Genomic DNA, 21,575 nt, shown 5'->3' on the forward strand with positions numbered 1-21,575 from the left:
GGGTAATGGTAAGTAAATGAAATTGGAGTTGAAGAAATGTGGTATGCTGAAGTAATGGACTCAAAGTGATCTTCAATTTCAAAGTAATGGTGAGGTAATGCGGTGGTTGGAAGTAAAAAAGTCAAAGGAAAACTTACTTCTCAAGCAACAGACCTCTCATAGATGCACAGTCTTGAAAACTCCCAGAGGTCAGCCTGGGAATGCTCAGTACAATAATGTTATATAGCAGGCTTTCTGCTGTATAAACTTACACTGACTAACTCCATACACTAAATACATTCTTGCCCATCTCATTATGTGACGTGAACTCTGGCCCCAAGACTCTAAGTGTCAAATTATCTACCATGCATCTGTGTGAGGGAATCATCTGGAGCTCTACTCCAATATTTGACATTTTTGGTGATTTCTCAACTTTTAATTCAACTTTACTTCAGATATAGTGTGTGCTATCGACATTGGCTATAGACATCAGTCTATTGGAAACTCGAGTTTCCATAATTACAGACTACCTCCACAAGGTTATAAACCAAACTAGTATGCCCACTCACAAAGATAGCAAAAAGGACAGAGAACCTTCAACTTTTCCAGCAGGAATGGCAGGAAATGGCATCAGACACTGGAATTCTAAGTTTTGAAAGGTATTGATATGTGTTTTGTAAATCATGTTGATGGAGCCGTCTGTCAAACTTTGAAGGCATTTACTAGAACTGGAGTGACAGTGGTTCCTGTAAATGCAAGAGCTGTCCACTAGGCCGGTGGATATCTTTTAATTTGTTAGGCTAAGTACACTCACCATGGCAGGAGTAAAATATTCGACTATAGTGACAATACTATATCTGTACATCAAACTCAAAATCAGGCCCTAAATCTTTGAAAGATGGTACCAATTACTTCCTTATTTGTTGCGGTTAGTTAAATCGGCCCTTAAATTTAAATCCATCCAAATACAGCTATCTGCTTTTTCTAGATACTTGAGAAAGCCAGCAAAAGCTTCTTTATCATCAACCAGAATCATTAAGGAGTTTATGAAGGGTCTGCTCCAGTGGTGTAACGAAACTTAAGGCGGCCCCCCTGCAAGGTACAAAGAGGGGCCCCTGCTTCAGATTTAATCAGGAGCTCTCTGGCCAGAGTACTGTGCTGAGGGGCCCCCTGCAGCTCGGTGACTCCCCCCCTGCACCACAGGGGCTGCGGGGGCCTGTGTCACGCCACTGGTCTCTTCTGCGCTTTCCAACTGGCCAAACGTCCAGCCCAGCTTTGGATAATGTGTTTCCAGTTCTAATGAAAAATCCTTTTGAACCAATTTACAAGTCGAAAATTCAGCATTTATACCGGAAAACTGCATTTCTGTTAGTGATAATCTTAGCCAGAAGGGTGAGTGCAATTCAGGTACTTTCTATGACTACCTATTTTCCACAAATGTCAATAGCAGCAAGAGAATACTGCACTCATTAGAGGTCAAGCGATGCCTTAAATTGTGCTTAAATAAATTGAAAACTCCTAGGAAATATGAACAGCTTTTTGTAGCTTTTGGGCTATCTAATCCTTTCCAAAGCAAAGTATCCCCAAAAGCTTGTACCTTGCAAGAGAACAGCAATTTCCAGGCAAGATCTGGGCTTATTCCACCATAGCGGCCGTAGCCAAAATCACCCTCATGACAAACCTCATTTCCACCATCCACAACGTTTTTGAGCTGATTTGCTAATCTGTATGAAATAATGTGAATCTACTATAGAGCCAATGCTGGAGAGGATAAGTTAATTACCTCCACCTACAGTTCTCCAACGCTGGCATCTTTTACAGATTCACACGCGACCCATCCTCATCCCCTAGATTTGAGGCTCATTCAGATTCTTAGCAAAATACGAGCTATGAAAATCTGACAGTTGGAGCCTCAGAGGAAAGGAAGGGGTCTTTGTCACTTCCTCATTGGCCAGAGTTCAGGTTACATAATGAATGAGAAGAGAGAAACACAAGGAGGGTGTTTCTCCCTCCTCTTTTGGACCCTATGCCCTAAAGCTTTCTTTCCTTATTTGTTTTTAAATTGTGTTACGTGTTATATTTATGTTTTTTTTTTTTTTTTGAAGGGATGTGTGATGGGTTTATTGTGACTCTCCTCGTGGGGACACATGGGGTTTTCTTGTTTTATTTTGGTATTATCTTTTTCATATATAAAATAAAAACGATTCTTGTTGTTCTGTTCTCCTCTGATTCTAACTCCACTTTTAGGAAAGATAAGCGGGATTGTTTAACTCATTTATGAATGTATTTAATGTCCAAGGGGTATTTTTCTTGATGCGTTGATCTCACTGGTCACCCCGTCCCTAGATTTAATATCTTAGTAGGGTACACTTTAGTGAGTTTTGTGTTCCTTTATATTTATGCAGCAAAGTTAGGGCATGCGCTGCAATGTTATTGCCTCTTACAAGTGTGGGATCTAATAGACATTTAAAAAACGAAAATAACTAATCTTTTGCATGCTAGAGTTTTGGTTTGGATCTGCATAGTTGTCTATAAAAAATGTATGGGTTGTACGTACACTTTAAAAAGTGTTCCGGGTTCCCACATATGGGCTGGACTACTGCTTCTGATTACCAATGAAGATCTTATGATGCAGAAGTATTGACATGCTGAGGTAACAGAGTCAAAGTAATAGTATGTCCTAGGTCCTGCAGCTGACGGAACAGTAAGCAGCAGTAATGTAGTTGTAGTAATTGCACAGATCACAGTGATGGGAGTTGAATAATGTGGGTGAAGTAATGGAGTTGAAGTCATGGTACCGATGAAGATAATGGTATGCAGTCATGGATCTGAAATACTGGTGATGCACATATGAAAATGCAGGTGTTTGTCAGTACCTGCTTCATGTTTACCACTGGTCAGACTTGGATAAGCTGGGTACCTGACTGAAGGAGAGTACTGACTCAGACATGAGGGGCAATCATTGAAAGGGAGCACTCACTTGAAACAGGCTGTGGAAAACGGGACTAATGAGTGAGGAACGACTATCAGTACAGTACGAATAGCAACAGAGTGAGGGTCTCTCATGGGAAGGGACACTAAAAATACAGAGAACAAATAGGATTTAAAAATAAGGGGTTGGGACAAGGAGAAGTGTCAGAGGCTTAGCTAGTTAAAGATTTGATGGGAATGAAGAGGCTATATTAATTTGTATAGCACACTAATCACCAAGAGGGTATCAAGGCGGTTAGGAAGGTGTGCAGGTTTGTGGTCCCCAAGGTGCTTATACGAAGAGCCAGGTCTTCAGCTTCTAGCGGAACTCAAGAAGTGAGGAGGAGGTGTGTTGTGTTGAGGGAGATCTTTCCATGTCTTGGGTGCAATGTAGGAGAATAAACGACCTCCAGTTTTACTTTTGCGGATGCAGGGAATGTGAGAGAGTAAGAGTGTGGCAGAGCGTAAGTGTGGTAGGTTGGTGAAAGTGATCGCGACTGTTTAGGTATTCTGGTCTAGTGTCGTGCAGGGATTTGTATCTGTGCATGAGAAGTTCGTATTGGCTGTGCTTGTGAATGGGGAGCAAGTGACGCTTCCTGAGGTGCGGTGTGATGTGGGTGTGACGTGGGAGGTCAAGTGCCTTGCAGCGGTATTCTGGATGGTCTGGGGTCTGTGTAGGAGTTTTTGGGAGATTCCCACATAGAGAGTGTTGCCATAGTCCAGCCTGCTGGTGATGAGTGCTAGTGTGACAGTCCGTCTGGTGTTCTGAGGCAACCATTCGAAGATTTTTCGCAGCATGCATAGGATGCGGAAGCAGGAGGTGCACACTGCGTTAACTTGAGCCGTCATGTTGAGCTTATCATCTAGGATGATCCCTAGATTTCTTGCGTGGTCTGGGGGTGTTGGTCTTAGCTCCAACCACCACCAGGTGGAGTTCTATGAGGAGGTCTTGTTGCCAAAGACCAGTATTTCCTTCTAGCCAGAGTTGAGCTGCAGGCAGTTTGTTTGCATCCAGTCTACTACCATGGTCATGCAGTTGGTGAACTTGGTTCTGAAAGTGTTTTTTTTGTACGTCAGGGAGAGGATGAGTTGGGGTGATCGGCGTAGGAGATGACAGTGATGTCTTGTGATCGGATGATGTTGTCGAGCAGTGCCATGTATATGTGGAAATGGGTGGGGCTGAGGGACGATCCCTGTGGGACTCTGCATATAAATTTATTGGTCTCTGATGTGAAGGGTGGCCTTTGGGTTCTTCCCGTGAAGAAGGAACAGATCCATTGGAGAGTCGACCCTTGTATGCCAATCTTGTGGAGTCTTCTGATGAGGGTGTTATCGAGACAGCATCGAAGGCCGCAGAGAGGTCGAGCAGGGTCAGGGCTGTTGTTTCTCCTCGGTCCAGCATCATTTGAATGTCATCTGTGGCCACAATGAGTGGTGTTTCTGTGCTGTGGTTCTTTCTGAATCCTGATTGAGGGTTGTCTAAAAGATCGTGAAGTTTGTGGTGGGTTGTGAGTTGCTAGTTGGTGGCAATAACTTTGGCTGGATATGGATGCAGGGGGATGGATCAGAAGTTGCTCAGTTGATTCGAGTCGGCTGTAGGCTTCTTAAGGAAGGCATTGATTTCTGCAAGTTTCCATTCATTCGGGAAAGTGGTTGGCATGATAGAGGTGTTGATGATGTGGGTCAGGGTGGCGCTGACTAGTGATGTTCCCAGACTGTATATATTGTGGGGGCATGGGTCAGTTGGGGCCCCTGAGCAGATGCTTCGCATCATTGCCACAGTGTTGTTTCTGGTGACGGTTGTCCATTAGGTCAGTTGGCCGTCATGGTTGGTGGTGGGTATGTTAGCAACATATACTCTAGGGTTAAATTGGTGTGCAAAGCTGCTTTAGATATTTGCTATTTAGCATGTAGAAGAAGTTGAATAGGTTATTGCAGAGTTGCTGGGAGGCAGTATTGTTGGTGATAGTGGCTGAGGGCGAGGTGAAAGCCTTAATGATTGAGAAGATTTCCTTGCAGCTGTTGGAGCTTCCTTCAATGCAGTCTACTGGAGCTTTTCTCTGGGTATCTCTTTTTTGCTGGTGAGATCGTCGATGTGCAGCCTTGAAGGTAGTTCTGTCAGTGGTGGCGGGACTGGCTTTCCATTTCCTTTCTAGCTGTTTCCGATGTCGTTTGGTGCCTCGGAGGTCTTCTGTGTATTAGCTGGTCTGCTTGTATGATGCACTGTGCTTGTTGAGTTTGATGGGCGCGAGAGAGTGGATGCAGTTCTTGAAGTTGTTGATGTCCTTGTCAAGGTTGTCTGTGGGGCTAGGTTGATCTGTGCTAAGGGCACAGAGCCATTCTGCTTATGGTTGTTTGTAAGTAAGTAGTAAAGAGGCTGAGATGTTGGAAAGCTTGGTGGGTGATTCAGAAAGTCGCGGATTGTAAATTTGACCAGGAATGTGGGCGCTGAGCTTTTGGCGGAGATGGGTGGAAGAAAGTAGGGGTATCGAGGCTCTGGTGAGGCTGGGGTTTCAAGGTGCTGCACAACGTCTGAAATTCACTAGTTGGAGATGCAGTGATTTGCAGGCTACAAACCGAATCACAAAGCTATCTGTGCTTGCAAGTCACAGATTTCAGGGTGTACTCCTGGGAACCTTGTTAAATCCAATACTTTAGTAGTCACCCATGCAAAGTAGAAATCCTGTGAGAATAGAATTACACATTGTTTTAAGTGGGGAAGGAGGTGTTTGGGCTCTTGATGTGGTTGTGGCTGTAGGGTTTGGAGTAGAGAGTTAAAGTGTGCTTTAGAAGCATTGAATATGATGATTCCAAGGTTTATACACTGGTCGCTCAACTGCAGGGGGATTCAGAAACTGTAGGCATTGGAGCCTCAAAACAAGATGGCTTGATTTGAAGCCTGGATCTGGTTCAATGTTTTTTTGGAAGTTGTGTGGAGGTTAAATACTTGGCGAGTAGTCGATTAAAGGCTGGGGATGTGGGATTTGGCAGTAACAGAAGTGGTGAGTCGCTGGCAAAGGTTAGTGTGGTTTGGAAGATTGTATGAGATTTTCCAGGGGGTATATAATCAGACGCTCTAGGTTTGATAGTTCTCAAACTGTGGGCTTGCATACTGTTTGTGTGGAGGTTCTGCAGTGAGCAACAGTTTCCAGGCTGTGAGTGGGGTGGCTCAGAGCATCTTGGTGTAGTAATTCCAACACTGTGGTGGTTTAGAAACTGGTTGTGTTGACTTGAAGGTACAGTCACACCGGCCATGATGGGTCAATGTGGTAGTTCAGACTCTTTAGTTGTGGTGGTTCCGAGTCTCCAGCTAGTGGTTTTGAGGCTCGGGGTTCAAATGTTTGGAGCCTGTTGATCTGATTGGCCAGAGCTTGTGACTTTAATGGTTCAGAGTTTGAGGGTGTGGTGGTTTGAGGGCTTTGGATTAAGAGGAAAAGCTACAGCACATGTAACTCATGTCTGATATTATTACCTGGAATAGCCGGTGGGAATCCTCTCTTGCCATAGGCTAGGTGTGGTGGTATCGTCACCAGACGCTTCTCCCTGCAGTGAGAAAAGATAAGCATTATTCAGTAATGACTCAAGAGAGGCCAGTGTCAGCCACTAGACCCGACTGTTACATGCCAGATAGCTAACTCACTACCTTAGAACCCAGTTTCACTAAGTGTGTGTAACACACACACACACACACACACACACACACACACACACACACACACATACTTATATATTTTACCTTTCTGAAGGTCTATGTAAACCTTTGCAACATGGTGAAACTTGCATTAGAAAGATTCAGGTTACATGTCTCCTTATTGAACACTAACAGAAATGTTCCGTCTAAAAACACTTCACAAGACCCAGTATGTATTCTTTCACTTTGGAAAGCCATTTTGCATAGAAAAATCATTAAAAAGGTGAACCCTTCACAGAAACGATTCAGAAACGTTTGCCACTGTGCGAGTGTAAAAAAGCTTTTAAAAAGGAACCTTGCTAAAAAATATTCTACACACATTCATTAACTTGTCTGGGGTCGAAAAAAGTGAAAAAATCTTGTTATACAGTGAAAATTATCTTGCAATACACAAACTAAATTAACTTTGTCAAAGATAAGCCAAGAGTTTTCGCAATCATGGCAATAATCCTTTATGGATTCTGGAGTAGCGTGCTACTCGCCAAAAAAGCGCTTCTAAACCCCATCGGGGGTAACAAGCGCTTTATAGATGCAAACCTTTTTCCCACTTGTATCCCTCCCCTACCCTTCTCAATCCACATAACTGATATCCACCACTCAAATTACTTTCATATTTCACTATACTAATTCAACACTAATCCTTTATGGGTTCCAGAGTAGTGTGCTACTCGCCGAAAAAGCAATTTGACGTCTCGTCGGGGGTAGTAAGCGCTATATAAACGCAATTACAATACAATACGCAAAAATATAGAACGTTGCAAAATCTCGCTGTCAGAAAAGAACTTCACACACATCTAGTGTCATCTCACAAGACCCCACTTCACCAGAGCTCACCTCAACCCACAAGTAGGGTCCACAGCCAAAGACCAGGGACCCAGCAAGAGGCTAGTGTCACCCATCAAAGCTCAATATCACTTCCTCAGAGTCCAGCCTCCGACACCCTCAGAGTCCAGACTCACTCATAAAAATGTTGTCTCTCAGTGTTGAGCTTCAGTGTTAGTGAGACTCAGAACCCAGTCTTACTTCTACTGAGACTAGCTCTATTCCTGCCAGGTCTCAGGATCATTCTTACCAAAGCATAGCATCTTCCCAGACAGAGCTCCTTCTCACCCCTAGTCTACCCTCTTAGAGCTCATTCTCACTTTTGGAGGCCAGCATCACCCTCTTGGAGCTGGGTCCTGACACAAGTCAGCAACATTCATAAAATATATAAATAGCCTTAAAGGAAGTTATGAGGCCACAGGGTCTCTTAATCTGTTACTATAAAGATGCTTTTACTTATAAGACACCTCGGGAGAGTGTGACAGAGCTCCTCTTTGAGTTTATCTGAAACTCCTTTGGACAGACGGCAGTAATGAGGAGGGCACAGGATGCTTATACACAAAGTCTCTGGATTCAAAGTGCAAAGTGCTGGGTCCACAGTTCGCACAACCCAACTAGCATAGCTCTTGTTGATTAATGTTCCCATGAATCTGCAGAGCATAGCTCATGTGGGGGCCAGAGGCTGTTCACAGCAATCTAGATGCAACTTTCATGGCACCGTTTTTTTTTTCAATGCTGTTTATTGATTTCCATAAATTTGAACATTAACCGTAGCATTACTTGTTGTGCATATTTTCGTCCAAACAGATGGCACAGTTAAGATAAACTCCAGCTGTCCCTGTAGGAAGCTGACAATGCATATACTATACCAAAAAGAGGCATAGTGTGTACAGAGTCCCGTGAGTCATCAAAAGCATGGCAGAGGTTAAAGTAGATAATACAGTACTCTCAATTTAGTGGTAGCGGGGCTGAGCAGTTAGCCTTATCAGAGGGTAGTGTGAATGCATTAGTGTACATACTCATACAAGGCAGGAACCTATATATAAATATATTACTTTCGTTAATTTTATTTATAGGAACCAAGTTGAACCCAGTTACAAGTGAGTACTTTTCAATTGCAATACTTTCAAATTACTAGCAATAGGTTTGTATAGCATTCAACAATACTTTACATGTGCAAGAAATGCTTTTCAGTAAAAAAAAAAGAGATACTTTGTATTTGGGATAACACTTAGATCAATACAGTGAGAGTCCACTGCAATCCCATGGGAAAAATACAGGTGAATCTTACAGGTAAGTAAGCGGTTCTCGAGTTCAGTCTCTGGGGGTTTGGGTCAACACTGGGCCAGGGTCTGACCGAGGTAGGTACTGCACCACCAGTGGCACTGGGGTGGCCGGGTGCAGAGGTCACTGGACCCAGTATTATCCCATGGAGGCTGGGGGCACCTCGAAGAGGTACCAGTTACAGGTAAGTACCTGCGGGTCAGGGACCTAGGCCCTGGGGGTTAAGATCAGCACTGGAGGGGCCACCAAAGAGCACCAAGACTGCACCACCAGCGGCACTGGGGCGGCCGGATGCAGAGTGCAAAGGAGGCGTCGGAGCCCAGTTTAAACCAGTGGAGATCCTTGGTCAGGCAAAAGGGTGGCAGGCTTGCTTCCGAAGGTTGACTGAAGGAATCCCACGACTGGTGAGGAAAGTTGGATAGTGGAGGGATGTAGGGACACCGTTGGTTGGGCACACTAAGGCCGGGGGGCTGCAGGTGCGGAGTGTCTTTTGTCGTTAGGTTTGCTCACCAGATCCGGTTGCGTTGGGGATTGAGGCTGCGTGTGTAGAAGGGGAGGTCAGGAGAGGTCGCCCAACGCTAGATCCCAGGTCAGGATTGCCAGGAAGACTTCACTGGGTTGGTGGGCCACATGGACTCGGGCCATGGGTGTCGAATACAGCGTGGTGCAAGTGCCGCGGATCCGCCTGGATACAGAGGCTTGGAGTTGGTTTCTTTGCTGGACAAATCTGGTGTCTACGGGAGACAAGAGTCTTTATTGAAGACAGCCCAGGTCCTCCGTGGTTCTTGAGGTTGCTGGCTGCGGGCCACACCGGTTTCTTGGAGCAGGGTCGACGGAGGAAAAGGCAGGCCGGTAGGGCTGGGGTCAAGTCAGTCGTCATCTTCTCTACTGCTGCACGGCTCTTCTGTACTTCTTTTTCGTAGGTCATCGAATCTGAGGAACAAGGTCAGGAGAAACCTTAAATACTCAATTTAAGGGCGTTACCGAGGTCGGGGTAGTAGCTATTGTCCCCTAGGGTACCTACACCATTTGGGTGCCCCTCCTTTTGGGGAGAGGGGCACATCCCTGTTCCTATTGGGCCTAATTCTCCAATTCAAGATTGAGAATTTTCTAAGAGAGGGGTTCACCTCAGCTTCTGGTGAACCGAGGGGTGTGCCAGGCCAAGGTGGACATTCCTACTCTTCTTACTCACCACCGTGTTGCTATTCCTGCCAGAGGTGGGTGTGAAGCACCTCGACCCAGAGCAGGCTTTGTTTCTGGCTTCCGAGAGCACAAAGGCTCTCACCCCAAGAGGTCAGAAACCTGTCTGGTGGTGGCCTGCTGGCAGGGACAAGTCAGCCAATACACTAGAGGTCAGTCTTTTTTCAAGGGGCATCTCTAAGATAGCCTTTGAGTGCATTTTATAATAAATCCATCACTAGAATCAGTGTGGGTTTAGGATGCTGAGAAGTCGGATACCAAACTTTTCAGTCTTCAGTAAAGCCATCATGGAGCTGTGGAGTTCGTGTTGACAAACTCTGAGCCCATGTACTCAAAACGGCTTCACTGCACTTACAATGTCTGTGAATGGTACAGACACTGTATCGGCATCCTGCTCATGCAACTATGCCCTCACCTGTGGTATGGTGCACCCTGCCTTAGGGCAGTGAGGTCTTCTAGAGGGGTGACTTACCCAAGCCACAGGCAGTGTTGGTGGGCATGGCACACAGGGATGTGTGCCATGTCGACTCTTCCGTTTGGTCTGCACCAAAACACACAGCCTGAAATGGCAGTGTGTGGGTGTTAAGTTGAGGGATCTCTGAGGGTGGCATAATACATGCTGCAGCCCTCAGACGCCTTCTCTGGTCACAAGGCACTTTGGTTCCAGGGGTACCTTTTACAAGTGACTTGCATGTGGCCCAGAAGTGTGTTAATTGAGGAAACAAAGGTACAGTTCTGGGTAAAAAACAAAGGCCCTGGGAACCTGATTGGCAGGGACCCAGGGTACACTCATTCAAGTTAGCATCAGAGATCTGGCAAAAGGTTGGGGGGTAACCATGCAAAAAGGGGCACTTTCCTACAGTCCCTAAATAAAGTAACCAGTAGATAAAGCATTAAAGATGGGATAGAGGTTTTGCAGCGTGAATCCTCATAGATTAACATACTGTGCAATATTATTCCATCGAATGGTTGAGTCTGGAGGTAATCCTAATTCAAGCATTCCATCCATCGCTTTTCTGTATACTTTAGTTTGACCCCCTGAGTGGGATGGGTATGCCCAGACACGCGTCCCATGCACACTGTCACTGGAACCAAGCTGTACCTGGCTGACGAGCCCATAACCAGGGTGAAATCAGTCCTGTGTTGCTTATGTTTGTGTTCAGGGAGGACCTGGCTTGGCAGTTCAGACTTGAGTGTTCCAGTTGGAGCAGGGCCAAGAATAATTTGCATATAGCTGGGTTCAAACTGAAGTGGCATGGTGTGCAAAATAACGATGGTTTCAGATGCGGCCCAAGTTATTACCAATGGCTGAGATTAATTCAAGCATTCCATCCCTCACTTGTTTTTGTATACTTTAGCACATCAAAAGACAGGCAAGCTACACCACGTATATCAACCATTTAAGACAAAAAAAAACAGCAAAGTCATCAAACTCTAAACAAGATGAGGGTAATTTGAAGATGCTGACTTTTAAGGATAAAGAAGACGAGAGACACACTTAAGGACACAGAAGAAGAAAAAAGCTCTAGACATCAAGACCGAAACTTTTCTTCTTCTTCTTCATCAAAAAAAAAATCTTTTGAAGAAGCAATTGCATATTGTATTTCACCCACACCATTAGACATAAAAAAGACCGAGAGACGATTCAGAAAGATTAAATCAAAGGGAAAGGATGAGACCTCCTCGTATAGAGGAAGATGAGGATCAACAGAATGCTATACAATCTCAGCATCTAGAAGAACGGTATCTCCAAACCCCTGAGGGAGAGAAGGAAAATCTGATGTACAATATTTAAAGAAAAGGAATATATATGGAAGGATACTGAGGAAAATTCACAGAAGGAGAATGGTGAGTGTAGCAGAGTATAGGCAAAAGATCATCATCAGCATGTGCTTTTGGTGTGCAGATGGAAGTCAAGCAGGAAGAATCATGCTTCCTATTAGCAAGACTAAGCCCAATGTCTACTAAGAGCCATTATCTACCCATAATCCCAGGAGTTTTATAACAAGGTTGGGAAGTTTTCCACAACACAGCTACTTCTGGACCAGTGTCTCCCTAAATAGAGAAGAAATATAAGCCATCTCCTCAAAATCTACAATATTTTAAGGCATGTGTGAACTCCAATGTCTCATCATCAGTACAGCGCGGAAAAGAACACAAGCTCCAGCCACAAAGGTCCCACCACCATCTAGGTATAGTAAGAGTCTGGCGGCAGCAGGCAGGAAAATGGAGACAGCGGTGGCTGCACAATGGCGCCCAGAAAACTCAAATGTCTTGCGCAACAGATATGCATGTGAACAGCAAGAAGAGATGGAGGTCATATTCCAATACCTGCCAAACCAATTACCCAAAAATATGTCCTTAAAGCCTGCATTAAACTTAGCAGATACAGCAAGCAGGGAACAGGAAAAGTATTATGTAGACCTTCCTGGTTGTATTTATTAGTCTTCAAGAGGGGGGTTCAGGCAAATGTGATTGGCACACCAGTTACAGGACAAAGAAATCGAAATTATGATCAGAGGAATGCGTACTTTTACGGCAATAGGCCAAGATGAAATACCAACCACTGTCATAAAACAAAATAGTACACTGTGGAGTAAAATCCTTTGCCCGGTTTTTAAGCATTGTTATGAAAGAAAAATGTCTCCCCCCTCCTGGAAGGGAAGTATCATAGTTCCACTATTCAAGAAAGGAGACCGTAACCTTCCTCAAAACTATCGTCAAATTGCGCTTCTTGACACAGTGGGTAAAGTCTTCAGTAAATGCCTCTTGACCCAAATTAGCGATTGGGCAGATGCCAATAAAATGTTACCCATCGAGCAAACTGGATTTAGGGCGAAACACAGAATGATTAATATTTTGACCACTGTTGGAAAACCCACTCCCACACTAGAAGGGTGGTGGTGGACTCCCCGAACACACTGTGGTAGCTTGGCTCGAGTGGTCAGGAATCAGGCTCCGTGCTAAGCATACAACATACCCAAACAATAACCATGCGTGCATCCGTTCCAAAAACGACTCTACACCGTAAAAATTATGAAAATATCTGTTTATCTTCTTTTTCTCTTAGTTGCTGATTGGGAAAATAAATAAGTCAATCACAATATACAAATTTTAAATAGTGCAGGTGAAATAAATACTGTCTGGAGATTCAATAAATAGGGGTGATCATAAATATAAAGGACATAAATAACAGTGCAGGTAATACAGGCAATTAAATATTCTGAGGCAATAAATACTGTCACCAATAAATATTGTACACCAACAAGTCCTGTGGACCAATAAATATAGTGAAGCAATAAATAGGTTAACCACAATAAATACAGGGCCCCCCAATAAATAATTAAGAGTATACAGCAACACTCATGTAATCAGATCACTTTTCAATTCCTAAGGGCTGATTTGGCCCAGGCACAGCTTGTAGGGTTGTGGAAGGCTTGAGGGGTTCTACTCCCTGGCTGGGACAAGGCTGAGGCCTAACTGAGGTAGATCAAGGGGGGAATACCAGTGCCCTGGCTTTCTCTCTCCACACAACCTCTCTAGGTTAGTCCCAATTCACCCCTGGCACAGTCAGGTTGGTTCCAGCACCTCCCTAGCCCCTTAGAGCAGTCTCTCAGGTCTCCACAGGGCCTTAGGCGCCCTCTACTCCACTTACTGCCCTTTTTCTGATGTTCCGACGCCGCTGGAGTCGTGTCGATGCCGTGAGGCGGTTCCGGTTCGGTCTCGGCGGCCTCGGCACAATGTCAGTTCTAGACGACGCCGGTAGGCGGTTCCGGTCCGATGTCGGCGGCCTCGGTTCGATCTCGACCTCCGATTCGACGGCGTCGGGCAGTCTCTACTCGATGTCGACTTCGGGCGGCTCCGGTCCGATGGCGCTCTCGGCTTCGATGACGTCGGCCGGCCTGGCCTCGATGTCGACTTCCGGCGACTCCGGGGTGCGATCCTCACCCCCGACCTCCGGTGCTCCTCCTCTCAGGCTCCGGGCGACTCCGGAGTGCGATCCTCACTCCCGACCTCCGGTACACTTCACCTCGGTCTCCGACGACTCCGGAGGGCGGACTTCACTCCTCCGATGACGCTGCTCACTCGACCTCGGTTAACTTCCTCCTCGACCTTTGGTATTCCTCACGACCTCCGTCGGCGCCCTCTCACGACCTCAGGCGGCTCCGGGTACGACGTCTGCTTCTTCAGTCAGCGCCGCTTCTCCACCTCGGGCTCCAGGTCTTAGGCTACTCGACGCCGGACTCCAGGGAAACCAGTTTCCAGGTCAGGATCTTGCTGCTTTCTGCTTCTAAGGCCTGTTCCTGCTGTCCAGGTCCTTAGGATGAGTTTTTCTGGCTTCTTCCCACACAGGGCTACAGGCTGGGATCCATCAGTAGGGACTAGTATCAAGGGTGGGTTTATGGACCCCACTCCAGGCACAAGTTTCCACCCCTGCTGCTTCACTCCTTCCTCCTTCACTGTTGTGCTGCTCTCTCTTCACCAGTCAGGTGCCAACTGCCAACTCCAACTGCCAACTCTCTCTCTTAACTCCCCAACATTCCAAACCGCCTCCAACTGTCACAGGGTTCTGGAATGTTCTGGAAGGTGCTGGTAGGTTCCAGTGGATGCTGGTGATGTCACAGGTGGCCACCATTTTGTGCTTCAGGCCCTCAGACAGAAGTTTCAGGGGTAGGTAAAATGGCTCCCTGAATCTGCAGCAACACTAAAAAGTCTGGTGGTTCCCAAAAAGGAAAAATTCAAACAGGGTTTGAGGCAAAAGTGGGACAAAATAAATAATGATGAGGAGGGACCACCCAAAGGGCTGACAGGTCTAACACGCGTCCCCCCCAGCTGAAAGTGGGGAGAGCTACCCAACCCCTTGGGAGTTCTCATCACTAAGGCGGAAATACCTTGAGAGACCGTCTGCATTGGCGTGGTCCACTCCAGGCCGATGTTCCACCTGAAAGTCCATCCCCTGTAGGGAAATAGACCACCTCAACAACTTGGGATTCTCCCCCTTCATTTGCATCAGCCAACGAAGGGGTCTGTGGTCGGTCTGAACTAGGAAGTGCGAGCCAAACAGGTATGGCCGCAACTTCTTCAGAGCCCATACCACTGCAAAGGCTTCACGCTCTATTGCACTCCACTTCTGTTCCCTGGGAAGTAGTCTCCGGGATAGGAAGACCACGGGTTGATCCAGACCCTCTTCGTTGAGTTGCGATAACACTGCCCCAATGCCATGTTCTGATGCATCTGTCTGGACAATGAACTTCTTGGAAAAGTCTGGGGCCCTTAAGACCGGGGCCTCGCACATGGCTTTCTTCAATCTCACAAAGGCCTGCTGACAGGCCTCCGTCCAGACTACCCGTCGAGGTTGTTTCTTGGACGTGAGCTCCGTGAGGGGGGCTACGATGGTACCGTACCCCTTCACGAAGCGGCGGTAATATCCCGTGAGGCCCAAAAATGCTCGGACCTCAGTCTGTGTCTTGGGGGGTTCCCAGGCCATGATGGCATCGATCTTCGCCTGGAGGGGTTGCACCGCTCCCCTACCCACCAAGTGTCCAAGGTACACTACCGACCCCTGCCCGATCTGGCACTTGCTGGCCTTGATCGTCAATCCAGCTTGTCTCAGGGCCTGGAGAACAGCTTGCAGGTGACGCAAGTGATCCTCCCAGCTGTTACTGAAGACGGCTATGTCATCCAGATAAGCAGCAGAGAAACTCTCCATTCCGGTGAGGATCTGGTTTACCAGGCGCTGAAACGTGGCAGGTGCGTTCTTGAGCCCAAAGGGCATCACACAGAACTGGTAGTGGCCATTGGGCGTGGAGAAGGCTGACCTTTCCCTTGCTCCATCAGTCAACGAGATCTGCCAGTACCCTGAAGTAAGGTCAAAGGTACTTAGATATTGGGCAGCTCCCAGCCGGTCAATCAATTCATCCGCCCTAGGGATCGGATGAGCATCAGTTTTTGTCACTGAATTCAGTCCCCGGTAGTCCACACAGAACCTCAGTTCTGGTTGGGCACCCGGTGGTGCAGCTTTCGGTACTAACACCACCGGACTAGACCAGGGGCTGCTAGAAGGTTCAATCACTCCTAGCTCCAGCATCTTAGTGACTTCACTATGAATGCTGGCCTTCACCTTGTCTGACATCCGGTAGATCTTGGACTTCACAGGTGGGCTGTCTCCTGTGTCCACGTCATGGACGCACAGGTGAGTCCTACCCGGGACAAGGGAGAACAACGAAGAGTACTGCCCCAGGACCTGGCGACAGTCCTCCTGCTGTTCAGGAGTTAGAGATGGGGAGAGAATCACTCCCTCCACCGACCCATCCTTTTCTTGAGACGCAAACAGATCAGGGAGAGGCTCGCTTTCCACGTCCTCTCCTCCGTCAGTCACCATCATCAAGATGACTTCGGGCCTCTCGTGGTGGTGTTTGAGGCGGTTGGCATGCAGCACCCGCAGGGGCTGACGAGGGGTCTTCAGGTCCACCAAGTAGGTAGCCTTACCCTTCTTCTCCAACACCTCAAAGGGTCCTGACCAGCGATCCTGGAGGGCGCTAAGCTCTCCGGGTTCGATCACCCACACCTTCTGGCCAGGCTCCAACTCCACCGGGTGAGCATTGTGGTCATACCACGCCTTCATTACTGCTTGGCTGGCTTCCAAGTTGTCAGAAGCTTGCTTCCACAACTTAGCCATTTGGCTCCGGAAGGCCAGCATGTAGCTCACCACATCCTGGGGGAGCTTTCTGGGAGTTCTTTCCCATCCGTCTCTCACCAGGTTAAGAGGTCCACGTACAGGGTGCCCATACAGAAGCTCGAAGGGGCTGAAGCCCACTCCCTTCTGTGGCACTTCCCTGTAAGAAAAAAGTAAACAGGGTAGGAGGACGTCCCATTTCCTCCGCAGGCTTTCTGGCAGACTTCTGATCATGCCCTTCAAGGTTTTATTAAACCTCTCCACCAGACCATTGGTCTGGGGGTGGTAAGGAGTTGTGAACCGGTAGGTCACTCCACACTCCTTCCACATCGCCCGCATATACGCTGACATGAAGTTGGTCCCCCTGTCGGACACAACTTCCTTGGGAAAACCCACTCGGGTAAAGATTCCCATCAGGGCCCTAGCCACAACAGGTGCTGTTATGGTCCTCAGAGGTAATGCCTCTGGGTACCGTGTGGCATGATCCACCAGGACCAGGATAAACCTGTGACCAGCTGATGTTGGCGGATCTAACGGACCCACAATGTCGATGCCCACCCTTTCAAAGGGGGTGCTAACGACAGGAAGTGGTTCCAGGGGAGCTTTCAGCTTCACCCCTGTTTTCCCACTGGCTTGGCAAGACACACATGTCCGGCAGTAGGTATCGGACGACACTTTCATCTGAGGCCAATAAAAGTGTGGGACAAGACGGGCGAAGGTCTTGTCTTGCCCCAGGTGTCCTGCCAATGGTATCTCGTGAGCCAACTCCAGAAGGAAGGCTCGATAACGTTGAGGAACTACCAAGGCTTGTGACGATCCATGTAGGGGTGCCTTGGGTTCACTGTAGAGGAGGCCATCCTCCCAGTAAACACTGTAGTTCCCTTCAACGTTCCCTGCTGCCTGGGCTTCGGCCTGTCGCCTCAGCCCCTCAAGGGTAGGGCACTCCCTCTGGCCCTTGCAGAATTCCTCCCTGGACGGGCCTCCCTCCACGTGCCACTCGGCCGGGATGGGTAGGTCCTCCAGGTTGGTAACGTCCCCCTCCGCAGACTCCTGGTCCACCACCTCCGGTGGCCTATCCGTCCTACGGGGTGGAGACGCCGAGGCAGGCTCCTCCTGTCCTCGGTTCTTCCCTTGACTGGCAGCTGGCTGGGCCTTTGTTCCAGGCTCCAGCCGAAATGAACTCCCTCTTCGGGTAGTCGCGGACCTTGTGCTAACACAGGCCCAGTCAGGTGTACCCAGCATCTCGGTGTGAGTCCGGTATTCCACCTCCTTCCAAGCGTTGTGCTCCATATCATTCCCCAGCAGACAATCGACTGGCACGGCAGGGCTTACGGCAACTCGAAGTGAACCTGCAACCCCCCCCCATTCAAAGGGAACCTCGGCCACGGGATAGTGACCTGTTCTGCCGTCAGCCATCGCGGCTGGGTGGAGTACATCGGGAATTACCTGCTCTGGAGACACCAGTTGACTACGCACCATAGTCATACTGGCTCCTGTGTCTCTCAGAGCCTCCCCTCTTTGGCCGTTGATGGTGACCCACTGCCCATACTTTGCGGTATTTGCGGGCACCTGGATCTTAGGAACCATCTCCCGTTCTCCCAGGGACACTAAAGTGACACCCGCCCACTCCCTTCCCTTAGTTAAGGGCATCTCCTCCCCGAGCACTGCACTAGCTACTCCGGGGGTCTTTCCTCCAGTGGGAGGGGGTGGTCGTTTCTGGCACTTCGGATCTCCTTTATAGTGTCCAACGCCACCGCACTCGTAGCAATGGACAACCCTTGGCTGCTGACTCTGGCCAGGATTAGGGTTTCTGGGTGGGTTAGCCTTAGAGGTGAATCCTGTTCCCTTCCCTTGGAAGTTATTTTGGGGGCCTTTGGAGAACTCCTTTTTCTTTTCCCCTCCCTCTTTCTTCTGGGGGGCGCCCTGTCCGGCCTTTTGAGTATCCCCTCCAGTCCCCCTTGTGGACACCCGGGTACTAGCCCAAATGTCCGCCTCCTCAGCAAGCTTCCGGGGACTGGTCAGCTTGCTATCCACCAGGTGTTGCCGCAGTTCAGGGAAACATTTCTCGAGCAGGTGTTCCTTCAGTACTAGGTCAAACAACTCCTCGTAGTTCCTCACTTCACTGCCCTGAATCCAACCTTCCATTGCCTTCTTCGCATAGTCCAGGAAGTCCACCCAATTCTGTGTGCCCAGTTTGTGACTACCCCTGAACTTCTGTCTGTACTTTTCAGGTGTTAGTCCAAACTTTCTGATGAGCGCCAGTTTCATGGTGGGGTAGTGGGTTTGCTCATCCTCTTCGAGGGCCAATAAAGCATCCCTACCAGCTGGAGGCATGTACTTATACAATCCCCCTCCCCAGTACTTCTCTGGAACCCCATGGGCCCTCAATGAGACCTCATAGGCCGCTAGCCACTTGGCGATATCGTCGCCCACCCCATAGCTAGCCACTATGTCCTTTGGCAGGTAAGGTTTGGGTTCCCTGGTGACCTCTTGGATTTGGCTGCCACCATTAGGAACAGGTTGTGCCCCGATTCTCAAGATCTGAAGATCTATTTCTTTCAGTCGCAATTCATGGGCCATCCTCTGCTCCTCCTTCTCCTTTTCCAGCCTTGCTAAGTCCCATGTGAGCTGTCTTTTCTCCCTCCGGTCCGTTAGCTCCACTTCAGACAAGCCACCGCTAGAGGCACTGCTGCCCTTCCTAGAAATGGTTCTGGGCCCTGCTGACAGGTTCCCCACCTCAGGTTGGTACATCTCAGCCCCCTCGGGGTCAGGCTCTCCATCCCTGTCTTCCTCCTCAGCCTTGCTTTCTCGGCGTGCCTCCCCCCAAGCCCTTAAGCTGGTTTGGAGTGCACCCTTCTTTGCTCCTGGGGGACAGTACACCCCCTCCCGCTGGCAAAACTCCCTGAGTTGGGCCACAGTGTACGTTTCTAGATTTTCTAGTACAAACTCCATCTTGCCCACTCAGGTTAGAGGACAGGTTTTGTGCAGTAACAATGCAGGGGGGTACCTTTAATAATACCTCCTCCCACCACCAGAGTAAATTTGGAAAAAACAAAAACCCACAATTAGGAAGGCCGCAATTGAGAAAACTCCCGGTGTAGGCCTATGGACTACCTACAGTTATTGTTGAGTATACGTAGGCACAGCTCTATCCCACCACTGAACACCAATTTATGTTGGAAAACCCACTCCCACACTAGAAGGGTGGTGGTGGACTCCCCGAACACACTGTGGTAGCTTGGCTCGAGTGGTCAGGAATCAGGCTCCGTGCTAAGCATACAACATACCCAAACAATAACCATGCGTGCATCCGTTCCAAAAACGACTCTACACCGTAAAAATTATGAAAATATCTGTTTATCTTCTTTTTCTCTTAGTTGCTGATTGGGAAAATAAATAAGTCAATCACAATATACAAATTTTAAATAGTGCAGGTGAAATAAATACTGTCTGGAGATTCAATAAATAGGGGTGATCATAAATATAAAGGACATAAATAACAGTGCAGGTAATACAGGCAATTAAATATTCTGAGGCAATAAATACTGTCACCAATAAATATTGTACACCAACAAGTCCTGTGGACCAATAAATATAGTGAAGCAATAAATAGGTTAACCACAATAAATACAGGGCCCCCCAATAAATAATTAAGAGTATACAGCAACACTCATGTAATCAGATCACTTTTCAATTCCTAAGGGCTGATTTGGCCCAGGCACAGCTTGTAGGGTTGTGGAAGGCTTGAGGGGTTCTACTCCCTGGCTGGGACAAGGCTGAGGCCTAACTGAGGTAGATCAAGGGGGGAATACCAGTGCCCTGGCTTTCTCTCTCCACACAACCTCTCTAGGTTAGTCCCAATTCACCCCTGGCACAGTCAGGTTGGTTCCAGCACCTCCCTAGCCCCTTAGAGCAGTCTCTCAGGTCTCCACAGGGCCTTAGGCGCCCTCTACTCCACTTACTGCCCTTTTTCTGATGTTCCGACGCCGCTGGAGTCGTGTCGATGCCGTGAGGCGGTTCCGGTTCGGTCTCGGCGGCCTCGGCACAATGTCAGTTCTAGACGACGCCGGTAGGCGGTTCCGGTCCGATGTCGGCGGCCTCGGTTCGATCTCGACCTCCGATTCGACGGCGTCGGGCAGTCTCTACTCGATGTCGACTTCGGGCGGCTCCGGTCCGATGGCGCTCTCGGCTTCGATGACGTCGGCCGGCCTGGCCTCGATGTCGACTTCCGGCGACTCCGGGGTGCGATCCTCACCCCCGACCTCCGGTGCTCCTCCTCTCAGGCTCCGGGCGACTCCGGAGTGCGATCCTCACTCCCGACCTCCGGTACACTTCACCTCGGTCTCCGACGACTCCGGAGGGCGGACTTCACTCCTCCGATGACGCCGCTCACTCGACCTCGGTTAACTTCCTCCTCGACCTTTGGTATTCCTCACGACCTCCGTCGGCGCCCTCTCACGACCTCAGGCGGCTCCGGGTACGACGTCTGCTTCTTCAGTCAGCGCCGCTTCTCCACCTCGGGCTCCAGGTCTTAGGCTACTCGACGCCGGACTCCAGGGAAACCAGTTTCCAGGTCAGGATCTTGCTGCTTTCTGCTTCTAAGGCCTGTTCCTGCTGTCCAGGTCCTTAGGATGAGTTTTTCTGGCTTCTTCCCACACAGGGCTACAGGCTGGGATCCATCAGTAGGGACTAGTATCAAGGGTGGGTTTATGGACCCCACTCCAGGCACAAGTTTCCACCCCTGCTGCTTCACTCCTTCCTCCTTCACTGTTGTGCTGCTCTCTCTTCACCAGTCAGGTGCCAACTGCCAACTCCAACTGCCAACTCTCTCTCTTAACTCCCCAACATTCCAAACCGCCTCCAACTGTCACAGGGTTCTGGAATGTTCTGGAAGGTGCTGGTAGGTTCCAGTGGATGCTGGTGATGTCACAGGTGGCCACCATTTTGTGCTTC

At 48.5% G+C, this 21,575-nt stretch overlaps 1 protein-coding gene across 1 annotated transcript in view; it reads right to left on the reverse strand.

Moving 5' to 3' along the window:
• FKBP11 (FKBP prolyl isomerase 11) overlaps positions 1-21,575 on the reverse strand; it is a 64,929-nt gene that overhangs the window by 2,810 nt on the left and 40,544 nt on the right. The window contains exon 5 of the mRNA XM_085600403.1: positions 6,422-6,492. Within this exon, the coding sequence (XP_085456529.1) occupies positions 6,422-6,492 (71 nt within the window). The remainder of the gene's footprint in view (positions 1-6,421; positions 6,493-21,575) is intronic.

The sequence above is a fragment of the Triturus cristatus genome, chromosome 4_2 (genome assembly GCF_964204655.1).
Source record: "Triturus cristatus chromosome 4_2, aTriCri1.1, whole genome shotgun sequence".
In the NCBI taxonomy this organism is placed as follows: Eukaryota; Metazoa; Chordata; class Amphibia; order Caudata; family Salamandridae; genus Triturus; species Triturus cristatus.